The sequence below is a fragment of the Corvus hawaiiensis genome, chromosome 11, assembly GCF_020740725.1.
Source record: "Corvus hawaiiensis isolate bCorHaw1 chromosome 11, bCorHaw1.pri.cur, whole genome shotgun sequence".
In the NCBI taxonomy this organism is placed as follows: Eukaryota; Metazoa; Chordata; class Aves; order Passeriformes; family Corvidae; genus Corvus; species Corvus hawaiiensis.
In genome coordinates, this window is record NC_063223.1 from 14,715,906 (window position 1) to 14,734,570 (window position 18,665).

At 53.1% G+C, this 18,665-nt stretch overlaps 1 protein-coding gene across 1 annotated transcript; it reads right to left on the reverse strand.

Annotated features, from left to right (window-relative positions):
- Positions 1–10,838: 10,838 nt before the first annotated feature.
- On the reverse strand, positions 10,839–18,564 carry RPN1 (ribophorin I). The gene is made up of 10 exons (XM_048315941.1): positions 18,291–18,564; positions 17,368–17,432; positions 15,860–16,166; positions 15,393–15,602; positions 14,236–14,428; positions 13,810–13,909; positions 13,402–13,540; positions 13,111–13,230; positions 12,466–12,711; positions 10,839–11,436 (listed from the first exon to the last, which is right to left on the reverse strand). The coding sequence occupies exons 1-10, from the start codon at positions 18,516–18,518 to the stop codon at positions 11,254–11,256; spliced, it is 1,791 nt and encodes a 596-aa protein (XP_048171898.1). The 5' UTR covers positions 18,519–18,564; the 3' UTR covers positions 10,839–11,253.
- Positions 18,565–18,665: the final 101 nt, after the last annotated feature.

The window sequence follows — 18,665 nt, forward strand, 5'->3', positions numbered from 1 at the left end:
GAAGAAGCTGCACCGATGACAGGCAGAGGAGCGTCTCTCAGCAGCCTCTGCCTCCTGACGCAGGCAGGATGCGCTCGGAGCAGGTGCTGCTGCTTTGTGGCTCTGTTCCTTCCAGGACACCCTTCCCGTGTGCCCCGGGACCCCCCAGCACCACTGGTCCTGTGGGCAGGCAAACAGGGCACAGGGCTCTCTGCAGGGCAGAGAGGAGAGGTGAGGGAGTGGTGGTCTGGGCTTCTCTCTGCTGCTGGCAGTCCAGGTCAGCCCTGCGAGCCCCTGGGGTCTGTGCTGCCCACCACTCACTGCACACAGGGGTGAGCCCTTTGCCCCAGCAATGTCTGTTCACTGAAGCTGCCTGTATTGTGGGCCAGATGTTTGTTTTTCCATTTCTTGGTTTTATAAATGATATTTGGCTCAAGAGGAACTAAATTCACTCTTGGACTGGGGGACTCTGACAGTACCTTGGAGCAGGGGGAGCCCACAGTGGCAACCAGCTTTTTCCCAGAGCATCTGTGCTGCACAAGGCCATCACTGCCATCTAGGACCTCTGGAGACCCCTGGGATGATGGGATGTGTGTGGAGGCACTAGGAGAGCCTGGGAAAAGGGGGGACATGCAGGTAAACAGCTAACATGTGCATGGGGGTTATTTTCTTTTATTTTTAATCATCTGCGATCAGGAGCAATCAGAAATAAAACCTGGAGAGCCACAAAACCCCTGTCTTCCTGCGCTGCTGCTCCCCAGGGCTTTCCTGCCCAGAGACCCACATCAGCACTGCAAGGGCTGCTCTGTGCTTGGTGCAGCTGTGGAAAGTGTGGTCACTAGGGCACCGGCAGCCTGTGCAGGCAGCCAGCACTGAGGCAGCACCTTCTGCCTGAAAATGGGTCCTCTGTGGGCATGGGTAGGTGGCTAGGCCTCCTCAGGGGGCAGGGGTCAGGCAGACTGGATGCAGCTCCAGGAGCAGGGCTGTAGGGAGGGTGTTACCTGCAGGGTGTTGTCTCCCTGGGGTGACAGGTGACTTCCTGAGCAGGCACTGGGCAGAGAGGAACCTGTGTCCATACAAAGAGTTTCCCCTGGCTGCTCTCCTGCTCCATGCAGGCCCTTTTGTGCCTGCTCAGTCATGTTCCTTCTTATGAGATCTTTGCTGAAGTCTCAGTCCCCAGAAGCCAAATCTAACTGAGTAAAACATGTACCTGAACAGGGGTGCAGAGGTCAGCAAAGCAGTGCCAGGGGCATTTACTGCAGCACAAGGAGCTGCTCCCTCAGTCAGCTGCAGTGATTGCCTGGGCTTCTTGCTGAAACCACAGCCTGCCAGCACCAGCACCAGCTTTTGTTTGTCTGTGATAACCTACTAGCCCTGATAATGCTTTAAGTGGCAGGGAACTTGAGCATGTGCCATTACCTGCCTGGCCCAGCTCTGCCTGCACGGGTCACACGTGGGCTTGGCACCATCCTGCTCTGCAACAGCCTGTGCCTGCTGGAGGCAGGTGCCGTGGGTGCACCCAAGCTGCCACCGCAGAGCCTCTGCTGTGTTCATAGCCTGCCACGTGCTGAGACACTGCAAACCAGCCTGAGAACCAAAGAAGCTCAACACACCTCAGGCTTCCTATCTACCTCACCTCAGGATGACTAGCCTGGACCAGAGACACCAGACGCAGGCTGGGCTCTCTTTGGGGTGGCTGCAGGGGCTCTTGCTGTCAGCATGGTCTCATGGAGCAGCCGGAGCATCCGTTAGGCTGCATGGGGCTGGCACGCCGTGTTTGTGAAACCCGCCGCACTTGCGGTTGACCAGAGCACTGAAATAAGCCCGTCCGGAATTGGTTGTTTCTGCTCTGTATCCTGATGTGGTGAGCAGCTCTGACTGGTGAGGGTGGGGGCAGCCCCACTGGGGTGACTGGTGGCAGCGGGACTGCGGGAGCTTGGCAGCACCGGCACGAGGACCACACACTGGGCCCCGCCGGCGCCCGGAAAGCTCAGCCTGGCACTAACGGAACTGTGATAAAAATGAACGTGACCAGGACAGCAGCACTGGGGAGATTAATGTCAGATTGTCAGAGGGGAGGAAACTAAGGCAAACAGCACTCAAACAGATACTGGAGCACACTGGGGGGGCAAAGGGGGTAGATGCTGCTTTCCTCAGCATTGCTGCATCTGCAGATCTGCATCCCTCCTACAGCCTTTGAGGAGAGAGGAAGGGACAAAGGGTTTACCTGAAGTGTGTGCATCACCCTTGTCAACCCTGTCCTGCAAATCCTCCCACCTCTGTAAGTGGGGGACCTGCCCCTCTGTACCAGCCTGAACAGGAACCTCAGCAGTGCTCGCTGCCTGAGACATTGATGCACATCTCTTGTGGATTCCTGCCCAGGCCAGGTTTGCTCTGCTGCCCACCAGCAAAGCTTTGACTCTGATGGGAGCACTCTTGGCTGCAAGAAGGTGCTTCTCCATGGCTTTGTGAGGAACAAAGCTCCCCTTGTCATTGGTATCAGCTGCTCCGGCCTTGCCCATGTTGTCAGAGAAGACTGATTGTTCAGTATCTCCCCCACTGCTTGGTCCCTGGTATCACCACAGCTTCTTCAGGACCCCACAGCTTCCAGCCATGCAGGTACAAGAGCCTCCCAGAGGCCTCTTTTCTCCATCACCTTTGGTGAGGTGGTTTTCTTTCTGCCCTCCTTCCTGCTCTGTCAGGGAACATTCATGTCTGATGGGTCACATGCTCTTTCCCACCCGAATGAGGCACTCCATGTCCTTACCCAGCCTCCAGTGCCTCACCTTCCCTCCCTATTCCTATCTGTGCCCTGGGCACTTTGTGTGTGTCTCCCAAAACGGTATCCAAGCCCCTTAGCACCTGTCCATGGCATCATGCCAAACAAAAGTCTCTCTGAGATAAATCAGAGAAAAAACAGCCCCAAAGCAAGGCTTAAATAAGTAGTTACAGGAGCTGGGGTCCAGTGGGGCCATGTCCACCTCGTTCACATCTTTGCCCTGTGTCCCTCCCTCATCCTTCCTATTTCTGCCCTGCATCCCTTTGCGTGCCTAGTCTGGCGTTCAGCTCCGTGCTGGCCCGGCTGAGCCAGCAAAACCCCTCGGATCGCCAGCCCAGGGTGGGCCGAGGCAGGGGAACCTGGTTGTCCCCGTGGCCCCGTGGCGGGCGAAGCGCGGGCCTGCAGGGACCCCTGGTGGCGGCCGGGAGCCGGGGGACCCTCGGGGGCGGCCCTGCGTCCCGCGGAGCGGGAGAGTGCCGGCATCCTGGGAGCTGCCGCGCTGGAATCTCAGAGCAAGGAGGGGGCTCCTACCCACAGCATCCCCCGAGCAGCCGCAGCTCCTGCTTTTCTGCCGTAAGAAGGGGAACCAGGGACTTTTCTCTCCCCTGGGCTGGATGAAGAGTCAGGGAGAGACATTTTCCATCTCAGTCCCCTTCTGGTCCGGTTTACTTCTTCCCTCCTCGCAGGTCAGCAGGGGAGTGGGCGAAGGGGCCAGCTGCAAGCGCATGCTCCTGTGCCGGCCGAGCTATTGCAAAGGTGATGCTTGCTCCTGGCTATGAGGCTGGAGGTGGGCAGTGCCAGAGTGGGAGCTGACAGTCCTGGCCATAGAAAGCAGGGGTGGGTGACAAAATCTTCCGTGAGCAGTCAAGGTAAATCCTGCAGGAGCAAGGGGTGCAGCGCCTGTCTGGGCTGCCTTGTTCTCTCACTACATGTGTTGGGTATCCAGCGATGCTGAATACACGTGATGAAAATTGAAGTCCACTTGCAAGTCATCAGTAAAGTGTAAGAGTAACAAATTCCGGCACTGCCGTCTGATAGAATTGTTGCCAGTTCATAAAGCTGCCATGCGAAGGCGCCCTGTGGCGCAGCAACTGCTGTCCCAAAGGTAGCAAAAGCTGCTGCCTGTTCTAATTCTCTGGCATTGGAATGTCCCAAGGTGGAGGTTACACCAAATCTTGTCGGTAGAGCTGACCTAGGACCCCGCATGGGCCGTGCAAGCGAAGGCAGGGGGCACTGCGGGCGCAGGAATCAGCAGGGACGGAGTGAGGAGGGAGCGCAGGCAGGGTGCGAGCCCAGCTCGCTGCCCCTGGGACGAGCATCCTCCTGTGCTCCCGGCTCCTGCGGCTGCTGCCCATGCTCTGCACCCACAGGGTTCTCTCGGACTGTTGGCTGGGATAAAGCCAAGAGGTTTTTGTATCCACCCACCTTCTGGAGAGCTGCAGCCTCGTTCGGAAGCGAGTGTCATTCATTTATCTGGATGATGAGGAATCCTTCAATTCCTGTAGTTTTGTCCCACGAGCTCCTTTTCAAACGAGCCAGGTCTTATATATCCCAAACAGTACTCCCTGATATGAAGGACCAATCTATCAAGGACACTCAGCTAGCATGCTTGCTCTGATGCTCTGGTTGTATTACTCCTTTTTAGCCTTAGCACCTCAGTAATTCACCTGTCCAGAGCTAGTTCTCACTTGATCCTCCATTCCTGAGCTCACACCTTGTCCCTGCTAACGCACATCACGTGGATGTGCTCTTCCATCACCAGCTTCTCTAAATCCTCCTCATCAACCCTCTTTGAATGCCTTGAGCTTGTATAATCTCCCTGGGTGCCAAAGGTTATGCTAGAAGTGTGTTGGCATGTACATTGAGCAGCAGGGAAATGTTGTTTTGGCTGCCTGGGACCCTGAGCAGCTGGATCTGGCTGAGGACACCATCCTGCCTTTTAGTGGCAGCAGCCCTGGGGGCTGGCCCTGAGCTCCTCACTGTCATTTCCTACACCAGTCCCTTTTTCTCTGCACAGCATGTTTACCAGAGAGGTGCCAAGCACTGCCATCCCCTTCCCCATCCCTGTTCCGAACCATTGCCACTGTGATGCTGCTCTGTAGGCGATGAGCATGAAAATTTCACCATGGGAGGATATTTGGTTAGCCAGCATCTCTGGTCCTGGACCACTCTAGTCTGGACCAGTTCAAGAGTCAGAGGACAAGACATACCCACGGTCTTTTTGCTTGTGTACCTGGCTGAGAGCAAAATACTGTCCTAATGACAAGCTCCAGGCAGAGCCTTGCACAGCCACCCACTCGCCTTGTACAGCCAGGAATTGTGAAGGATGGGGAGAGAGCACCAGGCTGTGTCCCCTGCAGCTGGATGTGGCAGAGCGTGATGTTCAGAGGCACAAAGACACGGAGGCAGCCAGCAGAGCCTGCATGCCTGAGCCAACATCTCCCCTCGGTGGGGAGGGACCCAACACAATGTGCAGTGTGGCTCCTGCTTTAGCTGTGAGCTCACAGCTTCTCTGCTTTCTGTCGCTGTGCTCTCCTCTCTTTTGACTGTCCCACGCCCTACTGAACTCAGAGGTCTCTCGGGTCGCTCTTTGCTGGGGTCGGCTTTCTCCAGCCTGCGCTGTCGGGCTGAGGCAGCTGCATCCCTGCTGGCCAAGCGATGCTCTGCACCTCGCGGCTGTGCCTCGTGAGCCACTGCCATGCTCAGCCCTCGTGTCCCCATGGGAGGAGGATGCTCCCCACTGCCTTTGGAGCTCCTGGCACAGCAGAGGCTTCAGGCTGGGCACTACGGAGAGCCACGCAAGTGACACCAATGGAGGACATGCCCTGACACCAGAGCCATTAAAGTTGGGTCTGCCGTGGCAGGCAAGGCCCACACCAACCCTGTGGTGCTCCTCCAGCTTCAGCGTGCATGTCTGCTGTCCTTGGGAGGAGGAGGCAGCTCAATAGTGCAACTTGGAGCCCTGAACAAGATGGCAGTGGGCCTGGGCAGGGAGGACGGGGGTCCCAGCAAGCCCACCATGGCCCCAGTGGGGTGGGCTGCCTTGGCTGTGCCTCAAGACCCTGGAGCAGCCCCAGAGGAGCTCCCTGTGCCCTGAGGACGTTTCCTGTTTGCTGCCCGTGCTGAAGCATCGGCCCTTCAACCGCCACCAGTCCTCTGCTTCCGGCAGGGGCTCCCGCCCGGAGCCCCCCTGCACTATCAGCTCACCAGATGCCTTTTTCAGGATACTGTGGTAAAACTGTGCCGGGCAGGCGCTGTCATTTGGGGTTTTCTCTCATGTCAGCTTTGAAGACAAATTGGACAAGGAGGAGCAAGAGGGGGGGGAAAAAAAAATAAATTTAAGCAAAAAAAAAAGAAAGAAAGAATGATGCTCGCCGCCATCCTAGGCCAGGGCTGGCCCATGTGCCAGCGTGGCAATGGGTCCCCCAAGCGGTGTGGCCAGCAGTGGCCAGGGACAGAGCAGGTGGGGGTGTCCAGCTTGGCAGTGCCACTCCCCTGGCACTGTCGGCCTCTAGTGGCAGTGGAGGCAGTGAGGTGCCGTGGCAGCACCCTGGGCCTCATGGGCCCCACCAGCACCATGGGGATATTCTCCCATCCCTCTGGGCACTGCCACCCACTGGGACATGGTCCTCATCTCAGTGCTGCTGCCTGGTAGGACATGGTCCCCCTCTGGGACACGGCCCACCCTGTGCTGGTGAGGGAGCGGGTGCTGGCAAAGAGGGTATGGGATACCCTTTACCTTTTGGCCAGAAACAGCTCAAACTGGCCAAACCAGTCTCTGGGTCACTGGTTCACAGCCACCAGATGGTGCTGAGCAGCTGACAGACTGGGTAGACTGGGAGCCAGGCAGCACTACTGGGGATGGAGGGAGGGAAATGGTGAAACAGCATGTGGGAAGTCTGTCTTTCCATCTGTGGAGCCCTGCAGGGAATGTTCACCAGGTCTGCCATGGTGATGGGGTACCCAAGGTTGTGTGCCCCACTGCAGGAATGGTCCATGGACTGATGAAGGGGACAGACCATGGATGCTGTTGAACAGGAGAGCTTGCCAAAACTCCCTGTGCTGGTGCAGGGTGTGCACAGGTGCAGTGAGGGTGTGATCCCTGAGGCTGTAACACAGCAGGCAGCATTAAAGCATGGCTGCTTGCATGGCGCTTGGCATGTGCTCCAGCTCTGCTTCTTGCTGAAGTGGCAGGGTCAGGTCAGCTGGAAGAGACACTGCTAAACCAGGTGTGCTTTGTATGTGCTCCCCAAGGTCTACAGAGACGTGGCACCCTCAGAGCCAACCACAGACCCGCAGGATTTGCTCTGAGTTAAGCCCGGTGGTTTTCTTCTGTTGGGTGAAAAATAAATAAAGAGGTGGTTGGTCCCTGCAGAGCAGAGGGGAGGTGTCAGCATGGGGAGAGGAGAAAGGGTCAGTGGTATGGAAATAGTACTGGGCTATCCCCACCCACAGAGATGAGAGGCTGGCTAGGGCCAGAGGCTGTGGGTGGGAGTTACCATGCACCTAATATAAAACCTGATTTTCTTTCCAGCCCTTGAGTTTCAGCACCCACTGGAGGATGGGTTGGACCTCCTGGGCTGGTCTTCAGTTCTACAGTTTCCCTTGGAAGACTGTAAACAAGAAGCCAAAGAGGGAGAAGTTGTTCTCTGGCTGCCCAGGACTCCCAGAGAAGCTGTGGGTGTGGGTATCACCCTGGTGAGCAGGGGAGGTGTGGGGAGGTGGTGGGAGCAGTGAGATGCCCGTGCAAGGCAGGTGGCTGTGCTGTGCTGGGATCTGAAATCATGGCTGCTCGCTTTTGCCAGCAAATCTTGCATTTGTGTGGTTTCCTTTTCCTTCTGCTATGTACACTTTTTTTTCTTCTCTCTTCACTTTGTTCCTTTTGCTGCAGAGGCAAATTTCAGCCCTTCCAACCTTTTGGTTCCAAACTCTGCAGAGGAATAAAACTAAACACGAACTCCCAGCAGGGCTCAGCTTTAATCACACATGAGATGTTAATCTGCTGGAGGGTCTCAAGTGCTCCTAATATTTGAGCCTTTCTTTTCCTTCTGCTGCTCTGCAATTCCCCTGGCAGATGCCTCCCAACTCCTAAGAGCCTCCCCAGGCTATTTTATTTGAGCAAGATCACAAGTGAACTTTCTAGCTCAGAAAAACTTCTGTGAAGAGCAGCAGAGACAGTCCTTCGGCGGCTCCCAGCTCTCTCTTGAAGGCCTGGCTATTTTTGGAGGCAGCAGGAAAATGGAGATGGTCCTCTCCATCAACTTGGGATTCCCCCTGCTCACCGGTCTCAGGTTAGATGGCCACGAGCATGGCTAAAAGGAAGAGGAGCCCTCATGCCTGGATTCCCTGGTGGCAGTGCCTACATCCCTGCTTAACATTGGCTGTGATGCTTTGGGAAACCTGCTGGCTCCAGCTCCTCACACTTGATGAGCTGCCAAGCCTGGAAGACATAAGGGATATCCTTACAAAGCAGCAGCTGGAGTTCAGGGAGATCCCAAAGCCAGCCAAAAATGGTGCCTGCAAGGCCACCCCTGGCCAGGGACCTGCTGGAGTAGCCCTGGTGGCAGAAGCCTGCATGGTGACAGTGGCTGGAGGAATAAAGCAAGCCCCACCTGAGCCACGTAGATGAGAGACTGAGCTTCCTGACAGCTCCATTTGGGCTGCCCTGCAGCAGCTCCTCCAGTCTTCAGTGGGCACCTCGGGTCACCCATCTGGCAAGGGAGAGTACCTGGGCATGTCATGGAGTCTGAGCAGGGAGACCATTTGGAAACCTCCTTGGATGTATTTATAGTTTGTAAAACCCAACCATGGGAGAGAGATTTTGAAGCCAGGCTCCCTTGAGCCCTCAGAGCTGATGGGGAAGACAGCAGGAGATGACCAGCTGACCACCTTCCTGGCCCAGTAACCCTTTCCCCCACCCCAGAGATTGGGAGCTGCTCCCTTTAAATTTGGCAGACACAAACAGCTACAGCCCTAATTGGTCCATTTGCTGCCATCAGGTGTTGCTGCTCTGTCTCTCCCCTGGCTCCTGGAGATTCTAAGCTCCTGGTAGGTGCTGTGGTTTTTCTTTTTTTCTCATTTATTCTTAGTAGTAAATGTGCAGGAATCCAGAAATGGCTCAGGTTTCTAGGTCACTCTGCTGCTGTGTGTTTGTTAAAAGGTTCCCTGATGTATGTACTGCTGCAGGAGCAGCACTGGGGCAGAAGGAGCTCAGGGAGCGCAGTGTGGGAGGCCGTGTACCCCCAGGGAGGGTGGCAGAAAGGAGCTGTGTGGAGAGGAGTGAGGCATCACTTCAGCACCGGCTGTTTTATTCTCAGCCTCAGGAACTGGGGCAGCTCTCCTTGGGGACAGGAGGCCTTTTTAGCTGGGGCTGCCTGTGTTCATCCTATTTAGAGCTGCTGTCTTTGCAGATGTGGTTTCCATTAACAAGCAGGATCTGAAGCTGTCCAGTAGCTGTGTGGGTTGAGGTGTGTGCTGACTGACCAGATCCCGTTGGGATAGAAAAGGAAAGACACAGACACCATCAACCCCTGTTACAGGGCTTTGTAACAGGTGCCACAAGCTCCACTGTACCCTCGGGGGTCTGAGCTGCCTGTCCAGCCAGGCAGAAGTGGTATGTGGGAAGGAAGGGTGGCACTGCTTTTCCTCTGCTGGGGATGTGGAAAGTTAAGGGTGACTTTGGGATCACCCAAGTCTAGTTTGATCCCTTTTTTCATCCTCTGGACCTGCCTGCTTTGGCTGGGTGCAACAGGCAGCCCTCGTTTGGCTTTGGATGCACCTGGTACTCCCTGAGTATGGTGTGTGTTCTGGCTCGATAGATTAATGACCATTTGTTTGATTTTAGCTGGTTGCAGCTGGTCAGGTAGGACTCACTGTCTCAGGGCTCCCCATAGCATCTGCACAGGGAGCAGTGAGGCAGGGATTTAAGCTTGCTCACTCTGCTGCAGGGTGAGGTTAGTGGGCATGGGACAGAGCTGGCACCTGGTGACACTGTGTTGGGTGCCTAGGCTCAGGCCTACTGCAAAAAGCTCCTAACTAACAAACCACTTTGGAAGCTGTGTGGCCAGGGCAGAGGGCTTTCCAACTAAGTGCATCCTCTGTACAAGGATAAAATCATCACAGGAGAGGATAAAGACAACTCTTATCTCAGATAAGAGGGGCTAGTAAGGAGCAGAGACAAGTGTGTCTGTGACAGATCTGGGCTATGTGGGTCCAGGACAGAGGGACAGCAGTGCGGGTGGCCTGGCAAAGGGCTGGCAAGTGTCCTGCTGCTTGTGCACATCCAAGCACAGGGCTTGCAGGCAGCCCTGAGCCACAGGGGCTGTGTTTGCCCCAAGCCTGACAGGGGGCCAGTGCAGGTACTGTGGCAAACCTTCACTCCCCAGCACAGCCACATTTGGCACTGGTTCCTCGTGAGCCACTGCTCTGTGGGGCAGCCCTGTGCTTTGCCGAGTCTGCAGGCAGCCTCCAGACTCTCTGCAGAGTCTGCTTCTGACAGGAAGCTGCAGGTGCCCAGTGGAGAGGCTGCACACACACCCACCCTTGGGTAGCTGCCAACACCTGCAGCTCGGGGCAGACAGAGGGACACACAACCCCTTCTGGTTTTTGCTGTATGAGGATCTCTAACCACTTTGGCCCAAACAACTGTGCCAGGCAAAGGCAGTTGGGGAGAACCATAGTGCTGTCCCTGCAGCTATGTCTGGGGTATTCAACAGTGAATTGAGGCAGCACCCCCCAAGGTATCCAAGTGTGAGTGAGGACCTACACGGGCAGCACAAGGGATGCAGGGACTTTTGGCACATGCAGCACACAGTAAGAGGCCGGCAGGGGTTCTGTTGTTTTTCTCCCTGTAAGGGTGTAAGTGCATGCACATCCCTGAGGAACAAGGGCTTGGCTTTCGCCCCTGTCTGGGTCAGGGCTTTGTGGGGTGGCAGAGCTCTGACCTCAGGGCACACAGCTGACAGGAGGCAGGAGTGGTCAGGGCTGAACTCTGCTCCACAGGGAACTGCACTGCCTGGCCATGGGCAGGATGGGGCTACCCAGCCCCTCCACCTCCCCCCAGCCCAGCACAACACGTAGAGGCGAGGCAGTGACGGTTTTATTTCAAAGTAGAACAAAGGTATTTTTTATTCTTTCCAGCGCTGCAACATTCAGCTTTGCCATGAGCATGTCTGTGCTCAGACCGGCTTGTGTGCGTTTACTCAGGGCACATCTATACAGGGCAAACCAAAAGCAGGAGACTCTTTCATAACTTGGCTGAGTCTCACCTCTGGTAAAGAAACCCCATTACCCAGCCAAACATGATGGCGTGGTCCCTTGCACAGCATGTGCTGCTGAGCAGACAGGCTCTATAGAAAAATCTAAAACCAAAATGTACTTTCAGACATTCCACATCAACTTTTCCCCTAATTTTGCTGGGAAGGAGTTTTGACTCAAAGTGTATCACTCTCATCTCCCTTCATACCTCTCCCCTCGGCATGGTTGCTAAAGCAGAGTTACAGGGCATCGAGGATGTTGTCGATTTTGGAGACCAGGTCCTGGCGCTTGTTGGAATGCATCTTCTCGTTCTCGATGTACGTGTCCTTCTTGAGCTTGCCTGCCACCAGCCGCTCCGCCTCCACCGACGACTTCAGGACCAGCTCCTTCACTTGGCCATCCAGCTTCTGAATCTCACTTACCTGGCAGGAAGACAAGGCAAGGGAGTATTAGAGGAGACAAAACAAAACAAAAAAAATCCCTACAGTGAAGCTGGAATAGAAGAGATGGTAGATGAAGTCAGTGCTAAGTAGAAACATCTCCGATCCCTGAATGTTGCCTCCTGAGCCATCACCTCTCCCTGGCATCACATTATGAAGAATATTCCATGAACGGGTAACTAAGCAGTGCAGATAAGAGGGGCTCCAAGGACCCAGGAGCCATACTGGCAAGAGACTGTTAAAGAGTATTTAATGACAGATTTTAAAGGCTTCAAACTAAATCACAGCTCTAACAGCTGGAAGCTGTGTCCCTACACTTAACACTCATGGTGTGTGAGTAGCAGGTCTGCAATGACAGAGCTACTCTTAAGAGTTAATAACAGATTAACCAAGCTGGCTGTTGACTAAATGGACCTTAGAGACTAAAGTGTCCCTCACTTGGGGTTAAGTGGCTGTTTTGGGTAAGTGTTAAAATGTATTTGAAGGGCAGGACAGTGGGTGTACGTTCATTGTGCCATGGCTTTCAACATGGCACAGCAAAACACCCCCCGAGGAGCATCATGTTACCAAAATTCTGTCACCACCAAATGCAAACGTGCAAGAAAATAAGAGATGAGAGAGAAGATTTTGGGTTGACTGGTGTGAGTAGTAAAGTCAGAACTATTAATGTGTGGATAGTTGCCATTTTTGCCTAAATGTCACTGCCATGAGCTCAATGAGAAGCATCAGGATTGTGTTACAAACTCAATAATGTGTACAAATGCAGCTGGTTCAAGGGCTACTTAAGAAACAGCACAAGCAGCTGTTTACCAGCAACACTTACACGGCTGCATAACTGAGATTACTGCAAAAATAACACTTTTCACACCCCCTTGCAGAGATCAAGCCATTTTCAGATAAAAAAAACAACCTAGACTGGCTGCAGAAACGAAACCCCCAGTTAAAACTCATGCAGAATACTTGACAGAGCCAAGAACAGGAGAGCTTATAAAAAAAATTTTAATTTCTCACTTTATCACATAAGTCAGAGCCTTCTGTCTTCAGTTTAGACTGCAGAGAGGCTATTTCATTCGTCAGTGCCTTGTGCTCCATCTCTAAAGACTTTTTGCCACTGTTCAGGGTGGAGATGTCCCGCGACTGCTTGTATTTATTCACTGCTTCATCAAAGTGACGGTACAGCCCAAGCCTCTTGTTCACCAGAGTAAGCACCTGCTCTGTGATGCAGGCAACCTTCATCCTGGCTTCAGCAGCTGGATCCTGCAACGGGACAGAAGGGAAGATCAAAGCAGTTGTATCTTTGACCTGCATCAAGCCATGCCTGCAATCTGCCACAGGACTGTTACAGAAACTGTTCCTTTTGCAATTAAGTCAACTGACAGTAATTAGGTGAATGGTGCAAGTGCTGATTAGGGCAAGCACCTTTCAGCACTTAGCCCAGCCCAACAAATAGTTTTAACAGTGAAAACGCTGCAGAGGGAGACACCAGATCAGCCCTACATTGGAGTACCAATGCTCAGGCTGAACAAAAACAGGACTTCAAACAAGTAAAACATCTGAACAGCAGGAACATTCAGTGAGAATTACTGGTATGAAAAATCTCCATTCATCAGCTGAGAAATCTGCTTATACTCCCACAGGGCTCTTCATCATACAGACCTTGGTGATGGAGAAATCCAGCCTGACATAGATGATCACAGTGAAGAACAAGATGTAAAAGGCTCCAACCACCAAGAGAGGCTCTTGCAGCATCAGGATTTTGTTGAAGGTGTAATGAACCTACAAGGTAAGTTCCAAACACTGAGCAGAGTCCCATGTTACTGCAGGGGTTAACCCCTCTCCTCAGGCAGCAGCAGAACCACCCATGCAGTCCAGCAAGTGTTCATTTCTTAGGTGTTTTGACCATGCTGCTGAATTCAGAGGAGGCACAACTGCTGAGGCCACACTCACCACAATGTCCTGGATGTGCTGCTCCACCAGGTTGCTCTTGTGTGCCACAATAACAGGACGTCCAAAAGTGTCCAGATATGTGTAGTGAAGCTCGTCTGAGGCACGATTGATTTCATAGGGGCTGTCCACATGGATATTCCTGCGGATAAAACCAGACAGTTCCACATGACCCTATGGTGTTTGAGATGATGTAACCCAGGACTTGTCTGGCCAATTGTGGCCTCTAGCACAAGGTAAATTATGCACTTTAAACAAGGCTCTACAAGGAAGCAAAGCTGTGTTCCAAGATCTCCTCCATATGCACAGTCATGGTTTTGATTCACTGTCCCCAGGCCATTAGAGCAGACTGGAGAACTGCCACCAACACAGCACTGTCTGCAATAACAAGCCAGGAGGAATGACACTTACTTGGCACCTTCTGGCAGGACAATCTTGACAGTCAGAGAGTCTGTAACTTGCTCATCAAACACGTGGTCAACAAACCTCATCTTCAGGGCATACTGATCACCTAAGAGTGCAGAGCAGAGGGTGGTTACAGTTCCTCAGAGAACAAGAGACAACCTTGAAGCTCAGCTCCCACCCAAGGCAGGAGCACAATTTGCATGGATAATTGTGCAGCAGGGGGCACTAGCTCACTCAGATATAGTTTAACCAGATGTCTACAAAAACCTGAGGGAAGCACAAAAAAAGTGGATTTGCATATTCTAGAAAAAATAGCTGGCAACTGTTGTTGTTAAGGTGCAGTGTATCACAGCTTTCAATTCTTTACTGTACAGCAACCACCTTTCAACACACAAGAGGGCAGTTTTTATTCCCTTCCCCTCAGCCACCCACCAAGATTGTAGAGGTATTCGTAGCTTGGCAGGTTATAGCCAATGATGTAATGGGTTTTCCAGCCCCCAAAAAGCGGGAATCGGGGACGGATCTCCATCTCCACAGAGTCATCCAGGACAAGGAGGTGGCTGGTGGAGATGTTCCCAATTTCATCTCTGTAATAGACGTCCTGAGCAGCAGCTGGGAGAATGGTCTGTATGGAGAGAAGCAACAGTGAGTGCATAAGATGGGTGTTACTTTCAGTGAAACTGGCAAAACCAATAAGGGCTGGTAAGCATTGAGAAACTGTGCTCCCACGTGAGACATGACAAAATGGCCATTCAGTTGCACTGAGTGGTAAAATTGTGCTATTACAAGCAATCCCACAAGTGGCTGCCAGCACTAAAATCACTTGGCCTCCAAATGAATGTGCTTTCTCCAGCCCAGTTTCAAACTCCCTAGACAGCAAGGATCTCATCATGCCCACCAGGACAGCAATCCCCTCTTCACTCCAGCCTGCTGCCCTAGCTCATTGGGCTTGCTGGCTTTGCACTCAGCAAAATGAGATTTCTGTTTGGCTGCACCACCCTAGAGAATTACAACAATCAATCTTCGAGGCTTCAAGCAGCAAGAAAGATTTTGGTTCAGATGAGAACACATAATATTTTTTACATCTGGCTAGCAGAGCCACAGCTTTAATTCTTGTTGAGTGCTTTGTGAGCAAGGAATGAATGGGTGAGTTTCCAATTAATACTGTTCAGCACGAGGAGGATATGACAGAGAGGCAACTCTGAAAACAAGGAGGTGGGGACAGAATAAATGGCCCATGCACAGTGGAAAACCCAAAGCAGACATCTCAATACAGGGGGGTAAGGGGTTTAGAGGGTCCCTGAGATTGGAGGGGTGGGAGTGTGGAGAACACTACATGCCCTGGTATGTGCAGTCTGTTGGACCAGCAGATGCAATAAAGTGTATAACCTCCTAATGCTGCTTCTAAAGTCTATTCCTAAGCAGCACAAACTTTCTCTGAAAATAGACCAGAGTTTTAATATTCCCTTATTATTGGGGTATGGTTACTAAACAAAAGGCAAAGGACAACTGTATCTTTTTTCCTCTGGGGATCTAAAAAAAGGGGGAAGCCACAGTTACAAAAAAAAATACATGTGCAAAATGTCAACCTTAAAAGACTTGACAGAAGAGATCCCACTGTCTGGCTGTCTCTGGTAGTCGTATCTGGAGAAAGGCCCTTTCAGCACTGCTCCTGTGTGCTTTAAATCAACCGTCTCTTCAACTGCAATGTTACCCCAGTGAGACACCTCAATGACTCGTGTCATGCTGGTGATGGTCAGGAATGGACTGTTATTTTCATAGTGCACCTTCAGAGTGTCCTAATGACGGGAAAAAAGATAAACTGTCAGACCCAAAGTAAGGAGCAAGCTCCCCTCACAATGATCCACTCCATGTGCCACAGAGAACCCTCCTTGGCACATACACACGTTCCTGGCCTGCACACAGTCTAACTCGTGTTTGACCTGCAATTTCTACGTGAAAGCCTCTGCTTCCCACTCTCCAGCCTCTGAGACACATCCTCCATGTCTGGAAGATGCTCTCTGCAGAGCCACAACCCCTTTGCACAGACGTTTACCTGGCTGTATGGAGGTATGTCCTTGAAGGGGCCATATTCAATCATGTCCTCAGTGCGGGAAGGGTTGCCCAGCTTGGTGTAACTCTCCACATTCCTGGAGGCCAGTTTGACACGGGTTGTTTGGGTCTTGGTGACGTACGGTGAGTAAAAATAGTGATTTCCTTCAAAGACCACAAACTGCTTCTCGCTTTGGGTGATGTGGGTGGGATAGGGCTGCAAGACGTGCGTGAAAACCATTTCAACAGAGACACGGACCTTGGCTCCTGGGGCCAAAGGAGATGGCAGCTTCACGGAGAAGAATTTCCCACTGGAAGGGAGAAGAACAGGTAAGTTATGTGGGATCTCCCTTGAGAGAGCATTCAGATCCACCCACTGCAACATCCCCTGTGGAGGGGTGACCATGTATCACATGTATAATGTGTGATTTGGGCAAGTATTTTACTTGCTCCTCCAAGACATAGAGATGTCTTCTCCCAGCAGGTGTGATTACTCTAGACTGGGGAAGCAGCCCAGGGTGAACTGTGTCCAGGCACAGTTACAGTCTTTGCTTCACAAAAAAACCACCGCGTTCCCTTTTTGGAAGAGGAATGGTGAAACACCACTCCTTAATCCTGCATTTATAAAGCTTCAGCAAGAGTTTTTTCATTCTTCTCCAGATGACAGGAGTGATCTGCATCAAAGGAAGCATGGGCACAAGTCCAGAAGACTAATCACAAACATCTTAAGCACCTGTTCCCAAAAAGTCTGTTCATTCTCAGATTTTTGCCCACAGGATCTGAAATTAAGGATGGCCAGAATAGGAGCAACGTTTTGGATGGAGGTTCTACAGAATCTTTTACAAATCTGTAAGGATGCACTGGACAGACTGAGGTGATGCCAGAAGTGAACATACTTCATGTCATGCCTGGTGGCCCAAGGGCAGGATCATATGAGACATCCGGGCACGTCAGAAGCCAAGGTCTACCCTGGCAACTTAACTCCACAGCCACTGTACTCTTGAAATGCAGCTGCACTGTGCTTTTGAGCCACTTTACAGGCACCGCTCAGCTCTCATGGCTCAGAAAACACCTGCGTGCCCAGCCTGCAGCACCCACATAATATTCCAAGCTTGGCAGTACAGAGCCTGATGCAAACTGCAGCATCCTCTCTCCCTGCAGCAGGAAGAGCCTGTGCTGGGCCATGGTACCCAGCACTCTGTGGTGCCCTCCACACAGGCACAGAGCACTAAGCTCTCTGGAGTCACCCCTGCCAACCATCTGAGAGCTCAAAAGGGAGTGATGGGTAAGAGCATGACCAAATGCTTGTCTCACCTGGTGTCCCTTAATAAGGGGCCAGGGCATTACTCAAAGCCAAAGCACTGAGTACAAGAGACTGAGCACAGCTGAGGAAGAAAACACTCGTGATCTCTAGGTACGTCGAACTGGGGTAGTATCTCTACTTCACTGTGAAGACAATTATGAATCCCCCATGCACAACTCTAGGCGTTGACCTTAGAGGGTGATACTCACGTTTTGCCCTTAACTTTAGTCTCTTTCACTTCCAAGGTGTTCTCCTCCTCTTCCTCACCTTTCACCTGTTCCCAAACAACAGATGGATCAGTGCGCTGCTATTTAATAGACTTAACACATCCAGGGCAAAGTGTACAGTCCCCGTAAGGAGTTTTTAGGAGGGATGTCCCCCGGAAAGTACAAGCTTATATATAATTAATTTATTAAGAAAATTCTTTTTAAAAGGCTCTTTCATAATGTTGTTCACGAATACAAACTGCAGTGTGGTCAGTGTGCAGAAACAGGTACTGGAGGTTTCTGGTAACTCTCATGTTCCCATGTTCTCTCAGCCTGGCTCCCAACCAGGCACAGTCACCATAATTTGCAGAAATGAGAATATTGATCAAATGCTTTTGTGATTTCCCTTGTGACTGGGGAGTGAGCAGGCCGCGGGAATATGGCTTGACCAGTTGAGGTATACTACAGAACCCTGTATATAGATATACTATAGAGCGCTGTTACGTACGTCTCTATGCTGTATGTAAAATTTATATAAAGTGACAATACTTCTGGGGTTAGGACAGAAGTATTGTCCTACTGCTCCTTCGTTCCTCCTGTGGGTAAGGGCCAGGTCCCCCGTCCCGGCGCTGCCTGGGGCTGCCAGCCCTGCTCCGGCCGTGCTAGCGGCGACTCCCGCCCAGCCGTGACGGCGTGAATCGCCCCCCTCATCGCCTGCCAGGCCTCCCACCTCCGCCCTCACACCGCGACAGACAGCCCCATTCCCGGCCGGCTGCGGGATCCGGGAGCGGCGCTGCGGGATCCGGGAGCGGCGCTGAGGGCCCGGCAGTGCCGACGTGTCCCTCCGGGCGAGGGGCCGGGCAGCGCCCGCGGCCCCTCCGCGGCCCCCGCGGGAGCGGCGCTCGGTGCCTGCTCCCCACGCTCACCTGCACGCCCAGGTGGGCCAGGCGCGGCTCCAGCCCGGGCTCCAGCGCCAGCAGGAAGGCGGAGGCGGCCGCGCCACCCGGCGCGTTGGCGAGGTTGAGCTCGGCCGAGACCTTGGCCAGGTGCGTGCTGAGGTCCAGCGAGCGCCGCACCTCCTCCAGCACCAGATCGGCGCTGGCTGCAGCGGCCGCCAGGCAGAGGAGCAGGAGGTGGCACAGTAGCCCCGCCATGACCGGCACCCGCGTGGGGAGGGCACAAGATGGCGGCGCCCGCGCTGTACGGGGAGGGCACAAGATGGCGGCGTCCAGCGGGGGAGGAGGCTCGCGATGGCGGCTCCCAGCGGTGCTGGAGGCCCGCCCCCCTCCTCCCCGCCTTCC

Excerpts from the sequence above, each read along its gene's own strand:
- RPN1 (XM_048315941.1), bottom strand. The coding sequence starts at position 18,518 with ATGGCGGGGCTACTGTGCCACCTCCTGCTCCTCTGCCTGGCGGCCGCT. Across the intron at positions 17,433-18,290 it reads TGGCCCACCTGGGCGTGCAG|GTGAAAGGTGAGGAAGAGGA; the intron begins GTGAGCGTGGGG and ends GTTTGGGAACAG. Across the intron at positions 15,603-15,859 it reads ACATACCTCCATACAGCCAG|GACACTCTGAAGGTGCACTA; the intron begins GTAAACGTCTGT and ends TCCCGTCATTAG.